Source organism: Branchiostoma belcheri, unplaced genomic scaffold, assembly GCF_001625305.1.
Source record: "Branchiostoma belcheri isolate BF01 breed outbred unplaced genomic scaffold, Haploidv18h27 scaffold77, whole genome shotgun sequence".
Classification (NCBI taxonomy): domain Eukaryota; kingdom Metazoa; phylum Chordata; class Leptocardii; order Amphioxiformes; family Branchiostomatidae; genus Branchiostoma; species Branchiostoma belcheri.
Window position 1 is genome coordinate 1,426,070 of NW_017804431.1, and position 15,638 is coordinate 1,441,707.

General features: G+C 43.7%; 3 protein-coding genes across 3 annotated transcripts in view; 2 read left to right on the plus strand and 1 right to left on the minus strand.

Moving 5' to 3' along the window:
* Positions 1-3,657, plus strand: part of LOC109485592 (sodium-dependent glucose transporter 1-like) — a 5,732-nt gene extending 2,075 nt beyond the window's left edge. Inside the window, exons 3-6 of the mRNA XM_019789274.1 lie at positions 13-200; positions 674-1,335; positions 1,858-2,017; positions 2,439-3,657. Of these exons, the coding sequence (XP_019644833.1) occupies positions 13-200; positions 674-1,335; positions 1,858-2,017; positions 2,439-2,656 (1,228 nt within the window). The 3' untranslated portion in view covers positions 2,657-3,657. The remainder of the gene's footprint in view (positions 1-12; positions 201-673; positions 1,336-1,857; positions 2,018-2,438) is intronic.
* A 692-nt stretch (positions 3,658-4,349) lies between these two features.
* On the minus strand, positions 4,350-6,240 carry LOC109485594 (angiopoietin-related protein 7-like). Its single transcript, XM_019789275.1, has 3 exons — positions 6,148-6,240; positions 5,242-5,458; positions 4,350-4,742 (listed from the first exon to the last, which is right to left on the minus strand). The coding sequence occupies exons 1-3, from the start codon at positions 6,155-6,157 to the stop codon at positions 4,427-4,429; spliced, it is 543 nt and encodes a 180-aa protein (XP_019644834.1). The 5' UTR covers positions 6,158-6,240; the 3' UTR covers positions 4,350-4,426.
* A 7,981-nt stretch (positions 6,241-14,221) lies between these two features.
* Positions 14,222-15,638, plus strand: part of LOC109485587 (fibrinogen-like protein 1) — a 2,762-nt gene continuing 1,345 nt past the window's right edge. Inside the window, exons 1-3 of the mRNA XM_019789271.1 lie at positions 14,222-14,338; positions 14,747-14,854; positions 15,249-15,465. Coding sequence (XP_019644830.1) covers positions 14,842-14,854; positions 15,249-15,465 — 230 coding nt within the window. The 5' untranslated portion in view covers positions 14,222-14,338; positions 14,747-14,841. The remainder of the gene's footprint in view (positions 14,339-14,746; positions 14,855-15,248; positions 15,466-15,638) is intronic.

Sequence of the window (15,638 nt, forward strand, 5' to 3'; positions counted from 1 at the left end):
ACACCCCTACAGGTACTTCCTGTCCACGGTGTCCGGCGGCATCTTCCTGGACTTCCAGCCGAAGTACTCGTGGGTAATCCTGGGGTTCGCGTTCATGGCTGCCGGTCTGGGCACGGCGGGGACGCCCTTCACCACAACCCTGTGGGGCCTGGGCTTCCTGCAACACTTAGCGGGATGGGGACACGGCTTCACGGACGCTGGTTTGTTTGTTTGTTTGTTTGTTTGTTGGCTGGGCACGGCGGGGACGCCCTTCACCACAACCCTGTGGGGCCTGGGCTTCCTGCAACACTTGGCGGGGTGGGGGCACGGCTTCACGGACGCTGGTTTGTTTGTTTGTTTGCTTGTTTGTTAAATGGGCAAGGCGGTACAGTAAGGTGCTAGCCTTAGCCTCTACCAGGCTTCGGGCGGGCTGGAAAGAGTAGAGATTGGCCAAATAGAGAGATTATAACATACCGAGGGAGTTTTTTCCGCGAGAGAGTACAGTTTGTCCCACCACTATCTACAGGACAAACTCCCCCCCGGAATCTCATCTCTCTATTTGGCCAATATCTACTCTATCCAGCAGTCTCCCAAAGCCTGGTAGAGGCTAAGCTATACCCACAAATAAATATTGACTTTACCATATCAATAAAAAGGCATATGAGCATACCATGTTATCTTTTCCCCCTTCCAGCCGGCTCGGTGGTCTGCGTGCGGCTGTGGGGAGAGAAGGCGTCAGCCCCCATGCACGCGATGCACTCTGGGTACCCGATCGGTGCCTTCATCATCCCTCTCATCGCCATCCCCTTCCTGTCGCCGGACCGCCCCCCAGCGGACGCCAATGGTACTACACCCGCTCCTCCGACTGTGGAAGAAGCCTGGCTGCTGTCCAGTGTGCAATGGCCGTACGTTGGCGTGTCGGTTCTTCAGTTTATCATCGGCTTCGTGTTTTTCTACTTCCAGTACCGCGAACTGGCCACCTACTACGATCGAAAGCAGCCTGAAAAATCTCCCAAATCCTTTTCCGCCTTTGTGTCTCCGAGTCGCTTTCTCGAGGGACAGGGCCGTAAGGCTGTCTTCCTTCTGGTTTGTCTCTTCCTCTTTTACACCATGTTCCAGTTTAACCAGAACCCGTTCACGCAGTACATGGTGTCCTACATGGTGGAGACGGGCATGTACACTAAACCTGAAGCCAGCGTGGTCTACTCCACCTTCTGGATCTGTTACGCTTCGATGCGGTGGCTGTCTATTGCCATAGCCGCCTGGGTGCCCATTCACGTTATGTTAAGTGTTGAAATCACAGGCCTATGCATCTCTGGGGTGGTTCTAGCGGCTTGGGGAGCGACAGACAAGACGGTTTGTTTATTTTGTTTGTTTGTTTGTTTTTTTGTTTATTTGTTTATTTAACTAGAGAACATTCGCCCTGGAGGGCGGGTTTCAATGCACCCGGGGGGGGGGGCAATCACCAAACACACAAAAATAATAACAATACCACATACTAGTAAAGTAAGAAACTTATGTACAATCAAGGGGCAAATTAAAATAAGGTAACTTAAGCACGAACTTAAGTAACAGAAGAATAAGCGGTCCAAAACATGCATACATTAAATAATATCATATAGAAATCAAATATATTTTAAGTGAAAGGATGAATTTGCATATCTGTTTAAAGTTAAAACTTTTGATCCAACACAAAAAAGTTCTCTCACCTAGAGCTTTCGACCTTTCACTCTGGTCTTCCTCAGTAGACTGACCCAGAGAAGCTTGTCACGTAGCTTCTTTGACGTGTGACGTCAACATTGGGTCAAAGGTATCTGGTAGACGATGTCGGCCCCCGTCGCGGTTCAATGAATTTGCATATCTATGTATAATTGGCAGGTGTTCTGGGCTTTTACCTGTATCCTGGGTCTCTTCTCTTCTTCGGTGTTTCCCGGTGGCACGGCCTGGGCAAACCGCTACCTGGACGCCTCTTCAGTCGTCTTCGCCATCTGTGTCGTAGGGGCGTCGGTGGGAAGCACGGCAGCGAACTACGTCACAGGTTTGTTTCCAAACTTAATTCACATTACATTACGTTACATTACATACATGTACATACATAAAAAGAAACTCAGCATCTTACTATTCACGTAAATTCAATAAATACAACACAAGTAAAGTTAGACATCACATGCACTAATTTTTATTGTACATTCTGTTGTTCACCTGGTTGAATGATAATTTATAATTTGAAGTAAATACTAGTAGATCCATTGATATGTATTTATCATTGTTTCTGTTATCTTGCGAATATAACCGTTACATTACATGTGCTCGACATATTCTTCAAAACATGCAAACATTTTCTATGTAATATTTTATAAGTAATTTGTGACATAGTAGTATTTCTTGAAATATTTTATAATTACTTTGTGACATACGTGTACCTAATGTTGGCTTTGTTTGGTTCTTCTCCGTCACAGGTTACCTGTTTGAGTACGTCGGTCCTCGCGCCATGCTGTACTTCTTCATGTCCTGCGGCTGCGCATTGCTGGTCGTGTTTGCCGTGATGCAGGTTTCGGTTTCTCCTCTCTTTGCGGGGCCTGGCCCGTCGGCAAGGGGGGAAACTTTGGAGATGGGAGATCGGCAGGATGACAAGGACGCCAAGAAAGATAATGAACGTTCAACTTCAAATATTTAGTCAGCAAAAAATACTGTCAAATTCGTGCACACCTACTACTGCTAGCTACTACTACCTTTGCATGAAAACCAACTGACTTTTTTAGATGTAGTTGAGAGACGGTGTTTGTTAACTAGTATTAAAATGTCGCCTGGGCCAGCTAAAAATGATTGTAGCTACTTGGATAAGTCGTTCGAATGAATCACAAAGGACGAAGTTAGAAGCATATGCAATCTCTTTAATCACACATTTCGACTAGATTGACGTTTACCGTTAGGCACGTACTCAACACTGTTCACAGCTTTACAGTTCTCTGCAGTGAATGTCGACATGGTTAAAATGTGATGCTAAAGGAGTGACTAAACAGACCATACATAATGAAGATCACATTGTTCTCCAACTCAAGACACGAAGATATTATCTAAACTCCCCAGAAATTATCGACCGAATCACTCAGTCTTTATCAAAATTGAGTGATTCGGTCGAATATTTCTGGTGAATTATTTTCGTGTCTTGGGGTGGAGAACAGTTTGATTTTCATTATGTATTTTACCAACTCAGATGCAAACTGACTTTTCATTCATCTCCCAAGCACGTAGCTGTTCCTTGTCATTTTGCTATGTAGCGTTACACCTTGCAAAGAAAAAAAAAGGACTACAACATCACAGTTACGTAACTGCCTTGCAGGAAATAACCTTACAGTAAATATTCATTCTTATAGCGTTTTCTTAGACATATTTTCTGAAGAAAACATTCGGCTCAGAAGGACGAACAAGAAATGGCATTTTGGTAAGAAACTTTTTTGGTTGGAAACTTTGAATTTTATCACTCAGCAATTGTAGATAAATACAACTTCTACTTCTGGGTAACTGTGGTTACCGATACAACATTAGTTCTCAGTGACTAATGTATTCCACAGAAGACTATGTAGTTTATAAGTGTACAGAGGCTACATACTTGTACAGTCTTATAAGGAATGTATTACTACAACATTATTACAGTTCTGTATCTGTATCTGTATCTGTATAGCCGGTATAACCGCCTTTCGGCGTAACACACCAGCTTCGCAGGCACGCGGCGCGGCGGCAGCTGGCTATATTACACCGATCGAGTTGTTCCATCTAACCCTTGAACTTCTAGCTCTAGACATTGTTTAAAGCTATCTATTGACAGTGCCCCTACTGTACTTGGTGACAGTGAGTTCCACTCTGCGATAGTTCTAGGAAAGAATGAATTCTTGAACACCTCAATCCTTGGTTGATAACTCTGGTACTTGAATGCCTGGCTATTTCTTGTTCTCTTCTGGGCTGGTATTAGGTACTTAGTAGTTGGGACATCCACCAGTTTATTAGTCATTTTGTACATCATGCATAGTCTAGACATCTTTCTTCTGTCTTCAAGTGACTAGGTATGTTACTGAAATTCTACAGCAAAGAAACGCATGTCCTCAAAATGCATTAATATGTTATATCAGAAGCTCCCAGCATCAAAATAAGCCACCACCATGCTTTTTAATCAGTCGCTAGATATTTCAGGTATCGTCACTTATAAAAAACTTGTATTAAAAATTTTGCTCCAAAACAACTATATCTGAACACTTCTCCAGTTAGCTGTGAGCCTCAACCAAACATCAATGTCCGCCTCACTGATACATTCAAGATGACTCATTTTGGTGTAAGTTTGTATCAGACAAAGCCGCTACAATAGAGTTACTTGTCAGCTTTACAGACATGTAGGATTGATGGTTTTGTGGATAACTGGGTGTGATCAGATTTAGTAGAGCAGATGCGATTATCGTGGCCTGATTTTCATAGACACAGACTTTAGGGAGTATTGCTGGCCTCTCCAGTTGCCCCACGTCACACCTTGCGCGCTTGGACAGGAGTTCCCACAGTTGCCCAGGTAGCGGCCGTTGGGGTGGGCCAAGCTGCATTTATGAAACCACCAGCCGGCCTGTCCGCGCGACTGAGCACAGTTCCAGCTGGCATAATCATTGTCCCTGTCCACAGTGGAGAACATCATCCTGTTGTTGTAATTCATGTCGTCTCCCGCGTCGCCTGAATACCCGGAAACGGTCAGCCGGTACTGGTCCGACTCACCGGCCAACCTGGATGGGAACAGCAAATCACACAATATCAGCTATGAACGACAATCTGCATTGATTCTGATTCTGGCCTGTTTGTAAAGCAAATTAGAGTTTAGAGATCTTATACCTCCATGAGGTACTTAGAGCTTGTGAAAATTTTGCTGTGTTTTTTTTGTCTTATTGATGATAGAAATGTTGTTATTAGCATATTCTTAACGTCTTCTATCAAATATGATACATGTATACATGTAATAAATGTAATAAATGTATCTCATGTATAAATTGTATGAATGTATAAATCATGTATGCGTGAAAGTCCTATCCTTTGGCAGGATTGACCTGAACATTTACATAACCTAATGCCTAATGATGGTCATCTAACTTAGACATGACTTACAGTAGCAGAGTTTTTAGGATTGAACTCTTCTTCTGTGTGTTTTACGTATTTCCAAGTGACATCCTGACAATGATGATTTGCTTACTAATAGATAAATTTCTAATTGAAAGGAGGAGTACCAACCTAAACGTATCGTATGCTGCGTAGGCCGTCTCCCCACCCCAGTCCATCATATCCACCCGCATTCTATAGTCCTTCGGTGTCAGGCGGTGGATGTTCTCGTTCCCAAGCCAGTATTCCCCGTTCTTGTTCCCAAACCCATGCTTGTACTCCTCCCAGGTCCGGCTGAAGGGAACCGACCCGTCCATTCTGCGCTGGATGACAGTCCATCCTCCTCCTGTGGGAAAACACACATCGTTACTTTCTAGACTATGTCGCTATGGAAGTAGTTTTTCCATGATGACCGTACAGAAGGTCTTCGCACTGTGGTGAAAATTGATTGGAATAGACCAACCCATTAAGGTCTCCGGGGCGGCTAATTTAAACCCTCTAAACTATCCAAAAGTGGCAGAAATTGCGGCGCTTATATCTGTAGTATGTGCTTCTGACCTTTAGAATAATATCGGTTTATTTCAATAACCGTTGACACATACATAGCAGCCAAGACGTTGGCTGAATTGTGTAGGGACAATCACAATTTCGGATCGAGACGTGATTAAAACATATAGAATAACATACGAAGTAAAAGAGTTATATACAAAATTTGTCAGAGTGTCAGTTACTGTGACAATCTAAAAATAGCGGTTAGACCAATAACAAGAGGATAGACTTTTATCGTTGTGTATTAGCGTTGCGTTTGCAAGTTTTGGACTAGTTAGGCAGGGGAGTTAGACCGGTTTATTGTTTGAACTCATGCTGTGCACAATATGTATAATATTGTGTGGTGCCATTGGAATCAACTTGGATAACTCAAACATTGCGAATTGGCAGCCAAACAACTTCAGTGTGCGAAGCGTTAAACAGGCGTATATTTAGGGCACACCTGTGTATATCACCGATATCTATGTGCCTGGAAACAATATCTACCGTCTGTATCCATGTCACAGTAGACCGTTACACCGGACAGGGGTGGGCCAAGTGTGTAGACTCCACTGGTCGTGTGTCCGGCGGCTTTATATGCAGCACAGTCTGCCTCTGGGAAACGGTAAGTAGCAGGGAACAGAGTCACGATGTTATGATTGATACACATACAATAGGAGCATATCGGTAACTCATCATAACTCTGTTAGTAGATGACAAAATTTAAAAAAAAATCCGTAAATGTGGGAACAAGTAGGCGACAAGTAAGAAAAGAACAAAAAGGGTCGCAACTATTGGACAAAAAGCAATTGTACTGCATCAAAATGTTTGCATAATGAGGTAATTATAATGTGACCGGTAACACTTGTATATGACTGCCATCCCGTATTTGAAATGCTGGGATGTGTCATAGTTTGTAGGCACGACAGTGGAAACGTTATGACTGTGTTGTTGTAAGACCCGGAAGTGTAGCATCAGAACCGTGAGAAACTCGGACCCCAAAACTCACCTGCAGGAGGAGCAGTCGGGGCTGCTGGGGTTGTGACCTGCGGAGGAGCAGTCGAGGCTGCTGGGGTTGTGACCTGCGGAGGAGCAGTCGGGGCTGCTGGGGTTGTGACCTGCGGAGGAGCAGTCGGGGCTGCTGGGGGTTTGACCTGCGCAGGACCATCACTCGCGGGGGGTCCTGACAGACATCCCAACTCTGTTGGTTTGATAAACATTTATTGTTATTCTTCAAAGCTTTGAACTTTCCTTACAGATAAGAGCATTCCCAATGGAACACCTGACAGACCGGCAAGCCAACCTACTTACCTGAACGTTTTCCTAGAATGAGTACAGTCTTGGCCTCTGAGTTCCTCTTTGATCTGCGGTGCATCTCCGCACTTTTCCAAAAGGTGGCGCTGTCATCACGTCGCCAATCGTCAGTTGAGCTAGCTGGGCCCTATAAGGCAAGTATTTTCACGTTACAGTTAACAAGCACAGTCGCAAGCTTTGCCATAGGCTATATACTGTAGTATGACAAAACACAAAAACATAAAACTACTTCACTCAAAATGAATACTTACTTGTTTAAAGTATGATAGGACAATCACATAAAGCTACTTAACTCACGATGAACATTTACTTGTTTCTAATTCAGAGCACAACAAGGCTCCTAATTGCAACCCTGAGCTTCACATATTTGCACGAATGGTGCTCATAAACTGTTGAATGGCTTAGAAAAAGGTTTCGACGCTTTAATCTCTTCAGAAAAAACGGAAAAAATCATCCTTACCTTGTCCTCAGCCTCCTTCTCTTGCTTCAACTGCATCTGGAGCACCTGATCCTTTAGGTAGTGTAGTTCTTCCCGCAGATCTGTCTGGAACGCCGTTTGCTGAACCTGCAGATCTTCCTGGAACGCCGTTTGCTGATCCCGCAGATCTTCCTGGAACTTCGCCGTTTGCTGAACCTGCAGATCTTCCTGGAACTCCGTTTGCTGATCCCGTATATCCCGTATCTCTCTCATGAGCGCCGTTTGCTGATCCCGCAGATCTTCCTGGAACTTCGCCGTTTGCTGAACCTGCAGATCTTCCTGGAACGCCGTTTGCTGATCCCGCAGATCTTCCTGGAACGCCGTTTGCTGAACCCGGAGATCTTCCTGGAACGCCGTTTGCTGATGCTGTATATCCCGTATCTCTCTCATGAGCGCCGTTTGCTGTTCCCGCATTGTGGCGATCTCCCGCACCATGAACAGCAGGGCAACGAAGCCTACCACAGCCGCGAGTCCTGACAGCGCCGGGAGGATTCCATTGGTCCACCGGTTTCCATGGCGACCTACAGAACCTTCCGGAACTGCCTCGCCGTTTGGAAACAGCTTCTTGGACGACATCTTCGAGAAACCTGGCGGAATATGAAGCAAATGAAAACATGATTCTCATCAGCTCCCCGCCCAATCAACCCTCTCGAGACTCAGATTACAATCGGCCAAATAAGATAAGATAATAAATTGTTGCAGTTCGAAAATGAAATAACCTGCGCCGGGGACCCTCACTTGTGTTCTGCTATCACCAGAAGGAACCGAAAGGACATCCCTGGTCCCAAAATCTGGCCTTGTGAACACAGACGCAAACGGGGCTTATCCATGCCGTAAGCCCAGCGTCGCGACTTGTGCTACAAGTTTACGAAACGCCTGATTGAGACATACAGATACATGAACAGGTTTGGACCTTTTCACGGTGGCTTCAGTATCAGAAACACTAGTATAAATGCAAAAAGGGCCAACCTTGGTGTATTGAATTTGATCTAGTCTCACAAAGAATTTGTATGTATGAGACATTGTTGTTAGACCGCACAGCTGGATTTGCATGCCGTTCGTACTTTTTTCTTTAGTAGAGGTTAGAAGTGCTGTCAACCAGAAAACCTGCCGCATAATTATTGAGAAGAAGTAAAATTGGTACAATATATCAATTTCAGTAAAGGTAACAGCGATCATAAACGGCTAAAGTAAACCACTGTGTATCAAGAACACTTAGTACAGTAGAGGTAACGGCAGGAAAAGAATTAAAAAAAAAAACAAGTGTCCAGACGCAGCGTCAACTCGAACACTGCTGGTTTGCAACATGTAATGAATGGCCGTGGGACAGGGGAATATATGGTTTACATCTAAATTGAAGACCTGTAAGTACCTGTAAGTAACATGTTGTCATTGGGAAAAGTGGCCCCGGAAACATAACAATAACAATTCTATAACACAATAACTCTGGTCAATAAGCCAGTAAATTAGAAAACCTTTCATTGAAAGAAATATTTTGAAATGTTTTCCACAACAGGTACACCAAAGCTCGTCTACATAAAGGTAACTACGTAAATCCTATATTTTTCCAAGGCAACTCTTCAGTCACCTATCTACAGATTTGTATCCTCTTAGCGGCAACAGGAGGCAAATAAAAGCTGAAAAAGCGCCACTTTTTCAGTTGCCATAACACATTAATGAGGACTGATGGACTCTATTGAAATGCATGTTGCTGAGAGAATCCCATTAGTGCGGTAACATGGCAATGTCGCTAAACTTTAGGCTGGTTTACACTCGTTCTCTGGCTGTGTGGAAACTTAACTATCACGCTATAACTTTGGGCCTTGTCTACAAAAGGAACGAAGAACTCACAAGTCCACGGCGGATAACATCGAGAGTGAACAGGATTAAAAACAGAAGGAGGACATTTTACCGAGACCTTGCCAACGTAAGGTATTTTACATGGAGATCGAGAAATAATTATAGTTACGAAATGGTAGGTATGTACTACAGTGGAAACAGGCTGGTGATAGAAATAAAAAAATCTTATAAGTGCACTTCTCTCATCTTCTAACCATCATAAACAGCTAAAATTAACCAGCATGTATCAAGTACAGTTAGTACAGTAAGGCAACGTTACGTTAAGAGGAATGAAAAACAAGTAAAGGTTTCCACTCACCGCTGTAGTAGTTACCAGACGCGGCGTCAGATCAAACACTGCTGGTTTTCCATATGTCATGCACGACCGTGGGACAGGGGAATACATAGTTTACATCTCAAGTAAAGACCTGAAAGTGTTGTTAATGAGAAAAGTGCCCCAGGAAACATAACAAAAACAATTCTATAACACAATCACCCTGGTCAATGAGCCAGTAATTTGTTGAAAGAAATCTTTTGAAATGTTTTACAAAACAGCTACACCAAAGCATGTCTACATAAAAGGTAACTACGTAAATCGTATATTTTTCCATGGCAACTCTTCGGTCCCCTATCTACAGATTTGTATCCTCTTAGCGGCAACAGGAGGCAAATAAAAGTTTATAACGCGCCACTTTTTCAGTTGCCATAATACATTAATGAGGACTGATGGACTCTATTGAAATACATGTTGCTGAGAATCCCATTAGTGCGGTAACCTGGTAATGTCGCTAAACTTTAGGCTGGTTTACACTCGTTCTTTGGCTGTGTGGAAACTTAACTATCACGCTATAACTTCGGGCCTTGTCTACAAAAGTAACGAAGAACTCACAAGTCCACGGCGGATAACATCGAGAGTGAACAGGATTAAAAACAGAAGGAGGACATTTTACCGAGACCTTGCCAACGTAAGGTATTTTACATGGAGATCGAGAAATAATTATAGTTACGAAATGCTAGTTGTGTACTACAGTGGAAACAGGCTGGTGATAGAAAGAAAAAAACTTATAAGTGCACTTCTCTCATCTTACAACCATCATAAACAGCTAAAATTAACCAGTATGTATCAAGTACACTTAGTACAGTAAATGTAATGACTAGAAGAATAAAAAACAAGTAAAGGTTTCCACTCACCGCTGTAGTAGTTACCAGACGCGGCGTCAGCTCAAACACTGCAGGTTTTCCAAATGCAATGCATGACCGTGGGACAGGTGAATATATGGTTTACATCTAAATTAAGAACCTGTAAGTAGCTTAACATGTTGTCAATGGGAGAAATGCCCCCGGAAACATAACAAAAACAATTCTATTACACAGTCACTCTGGTCAATAAGAGCCTAAAGTGGAAAACCTTTCGTTGAAAGAAATCTTTTAAAAGGATTTACACAACAGGTAAACCAGAGCCTAAGTTAATCCTACATTTTCATTTGCCTCCTGCGTGTTGTTGTTGCCGCAAAGATGATATAATGCTGCTAATGTGTGGCCGTAGGGTTGCCTTGGGAAGTATAGGATTAACGTACTGTGTAACACGTTTTATGTAGACATTCTTTTTTTATTCCAACATGTAATCACCAGACGTGGTGACGGCACATTCAAGTTTTTTCAACACCAACACAGGGGACAGATACATGACAGGACAATACTCATTTTCAGTTGAGCGAAGTGAGGAAAGTCGTGTAAAGTGCCTTTCCAAAGGGCACAAGATCGGTGGCATGTCAGGACTCGAACCCGGGACCTCTAGGTTCCGAATCGCGCACTCTGCCGCTACGCCACACGAACCCACATAAACATTCTTTGGTGTACCTGTTGTGTCAAAAGTGTGTTTCCTCTACGATGAGAGGTTTTCTAAGTTACTGGCTTATTGACCAGAGTAATTGTGTTATAGAATTGCTATTGCTATGTTTTTTTTCATTGACAACAGGCTAAGTTACTTACGGGTCCTTAATTGAAATGTAAACCATATATTCCCCTGAATGCCTTCATACCTAGTAGATGCTCTGCTGAACTTCACTCCCTTGTACCCCCACTCAGAACATTCTCTGCAAGAACACGCTTAGCCACCTTAACAGCAGAAAATCACCCTTCCTTCCTCAATAGTCCATCAGTCAAGAGAAAATTTCATGCTGACGGTTTCTTCCCCAGAACCACTTCACTGTGGAACAAGCTTCCCCGTGAATGTTTCACCGCAAATTACAACCTCCAACGGTTTAAATCAAGGGTGAACAAATATCTGACCACGCAGTCATCACTGTAACCCAAAACATGTAAGTGGCTCTCACGAGCCTTGTTTTGAGGTGAATCTGAAGTAAAAAAAAAAAAATCGTAACTATAATCATTTCTCGATCTTCATATTAGGTAGCTTAAGTCGACAAGTTCTCGGTAAAATGTCGTGTTTCCAATTTCAATCATGTGTTCTCCACTGTGGACTCATGAGTTCTCCCTTCCTACTTTAGACAAGGCCCGTAGTTTTAGCGTGATAATAAAGTTTCCACACAGCCAAAGAACGAGTGTAAAGCAGCCTAAAGTTTAGCGACATTGCCAGGTTACCGCACTAATGGGATTCTCTCAGTAACATGCATTTCAATGGAGTCCATCAGTCCTCATTAATCTGTTATGGTAACTGAAAAAGTGGCGCTTTATAAGCTTTTAGTTGCCTCCTGTTGCCGCTAAGAGGGTACAAATCTGTTGATAGGGGACCGAAGAGTTGCCATGGAAAAATATAGGATTTACGTAATTATCTTTTATGTAGACATGCGTTGGTGTAGCTGTTTTGTAAAACAAATTAAAGATTTCTTTCAACGAAAGGTTTTCTCATTTACTGGCTGATTGACCAGAGTGATTGTGTAATAGAATTGTTTTTGTTAAGTTTCCGGGGCCACTTTTCCAATTGACAGCATGTTAAGGTACTTACAGGTCTTCAATTTAGATGTAAACCAAATATTCCCCTGTCCCACGGCCATTCATTACATGTTGCAAACCAGCAGTGTTTGACCTGACACCGCGTCTGGGCACTACTACAGCGGTGAGTGAATACCTTTACTTGCTTTTTATTCTTCTTGCCCTTAACTTTACTGTACCTGACATATCGTACCAATTTCACTTCCTCTTAATAATCATACGACTGACAGGTTGGCAGCACTTCAGCCTTTTACTAAAGAAAAGTATACGAACACACAAGTTCTCTGCGAGACTGGGCCAAATTCAATACAGCACGGTTTGTCGTTAATGCGTTTTCATGATTTCTCTGTTGTCTCCGGTACTGATGTCGTGAATAAGCGAAATCCAGTTCCTGAATGTCTTTGTTTTAAGCAGGCATTTTGTATAGTTGTAGCACAAGTCGCGACGCTGGGCTTTTAGTATGGATTGGCTGAGTTTGCGCCTGTGTACGCAGGGCCACGTATTGGGACCGAGGAGGTTCCTTCCTGTGATAGTAGGACACAAGGGAGGGTACCAGGCGAAAATGGTCGTGTCGTGTGGCGTAGCGGTAGCGTCTTCGGCCCAGACTCGAGAGGGCGAGGGTTCGAATCCTGCCCGATGCCAACGATCTTGTGACCTTGGGAAAGGCACTTTACACGACTTTCCTCAATTCACTCAGGTGTAAATGAGTACCTAGCTTTGGTTAGGGACGTCCCTAGGATAGGACGTTAAATGGAGGTCCCGTGTTTGGGAGAGGCACACCCCACACACGTTAAAGAACCCACCGCACTTGTCGAAAAGAGTAGGGGACCTTCCCGGTGTGAGTGGTTCAAACCTTACGATCTGGTCTCGGGGTTGACATCTTTGAAGAGGTGATAGTCACCTGTTATGTCAATTCTTCCACAAATGTGGTAAATCGTCATAAAAATGATATAATCTTATTTCCCAACTGCAACATTTTATAATAATTTATCATCTTAAAAACGATTTGGCTGAGTCTCGGAAGGGTTGATTGACCAGGGTGCTAATTGAACTTACATTATCATCTTCAAGGTTTCTCGAAGATGTCGTCCAAGAAGCTGTTTCCAAACGGCGAGGCAGCTCCGGAAGGCTCTGTAAGTCGCTATGGAAACCAGTGGACCAATGGAATCGTCCTGGCGCTGTCAGGGCTCGCGGCTGTGGTGAGTTTCGTCACCCTGCTGTTCATGCTGCGGGAGATGGCCTCCATCCGGGAACAGCAGACGGCGTTCATGAAGCAACATGAAAATCTACGGGAAGAACTACAAGCCTACCTGAAGGATCAGGTGCTCCAGATGCAGTTGAAGCAAGAGAAGAAGGCTGAGAACGAGGTAAGGATGATTTTGTCCCTTTTTTTAGACGGTAACCAGAGGCGGCATCATTCGAAGATTGAAGCAAGAGAACGAGGCTAAGGGCAACTTGATGATGTTGCCACTTTTTTCCCGACCGTAACTAGAGGCGACATTATTCGTAGATTTTTATGTTTTTTTCCTCAAGAAATGTAGGCTTAAAACCTTTTCAAAGTCATGCTACTGTTTATGAGCCACACATATGTGAAGCTCGGAGCCTTGCTGTGGTCTGAATTAGAAACAAGTAAATGTCCATCGTGATTTAAGTACCTTTATGTGATAGTGTTATCATACTACAGTGTAGCCTATGGTGAACCTTGCGATTGTACCTGTTTACAATAACGGAAAGATAATTTCTTTATAGGGCCCAGCTAGCTCAACTGAAGACTGGCGACGTGATGACAGCGCCACCTTTTGGAAAAGTGCGGAGGTGCACCAGAGATCCAAGAGAAACTCAGAGGCCAAGACTGTATTCATCCTTGGAAAACGTTCAGGTAAATAAAGTTGGCTTGCCGGTCTGTCAGGTGTTTGACTGGAAGTACTCTTATTTGTAAATAAAAGTTCAAAAAGCTTTGAAGGATAAACGTATAAATGTTTATCAAACCAACAGACTTGGGATGTCTGTCAGGACCCCCCGCGAGTGATGGTCCTCCGCAGGTCACAACCCCAGCAGCCCCGACTGCTCCTCCGCAGGTCACAACCCCAGCAGCCCCGACTGCTCCTCCTGCAGGTGAGTTGGAGTGTACGAGTTTCTCACGGTTCTGATGCTACACGTGCGGGTCTTACAGCGACACAGTCATAACGTTTCCACCATCGTGCCTGTAAACTTTGACACATCCAAGCATTTCCATTTAATAGATAGATGACAGTCATACTATACTCGTACATGTACAAGCGTTACCGGTCACATCACCTTATAATTACATCATACAAACATTTTTATGCAGTCCAATTCATTCTAGTTCGGTATTTGCGACCTCCACTTCTTTTCTATGTCTACTGCCGTGTGTCCCCACATTTACAGACTTTCATAGTTTGATCAGAAATTTCCATTTATGTTGTGTTACCAATATGCTACTCTCGTTTGACTTCAATTATTACATCGTGACTCTGTCCCCTGCTACTTACCGTTTCCCAGAGGCAGACTGTGCTGCATATAAAGCCGCCGGACACACGACCAGTGGAGTCTACACACTTGGCTCACCCCTGTCCGGTGTAGAGGTCTACTGTGACATGGATACAGCAGGTAGATATTGTTTTAAGGTACATAAGGATTTGCAATATACACAGTTGCGCATAAACTGCCAAAGGCAACACTAAAACTATAACATGGGGATGCAAAAGTCAATTCTGTTGTTGGTCAAATACTATTTATAGGAACAATCACTCACAGGGTCAATGACTTGACTTGACTTTATTGAGATCCACACAAAAATGTAGCTATTCTTCCTGTGGCCCTTCAAGACACACTTGACACATTTCCAGAACATAAATACATTGACAATTACACATTACATATTAACACAGCTTAAATTAAGGCTATATACATAACTCTCCTCTGCAAAGCGAATATAGTTCGTGCTGTTTCCATGTGTAACTCTGTAATGACCTGCGAAGTAATAATGAGTGTTTTCCCACAGGAGGAGGATGGACCGTAATCCAGCGACGACAGGACGGGTCGGTTACCTTTGACCGGACCTGGGAGGAGTACAAGCACGGGTTTGGGAACAAGAACGGGGAATACTGGCTTGGGAACGATAACATCCACCGCCTGACTACTCAGAAGAACTATCATTTGCGGATTGTCATGCTGGGCTGGGATTCAGAATGGCGCTACGCTGAATACGACACATTTAGGTTGGTGTTCCTCCTTTTTTAATTTTCATGTTCCAACATCTAATCCGTGTGGGTTCGTGTGGCGTAGCGGCAGAGTGCGCGACTCGGAACTAAGAGTCCCGGGTTCGAGTCCTGACATGCCACCGATCTTGTGCCCTTGAGAAAGGCACTTTACACGACTTTCCTCACTTCGC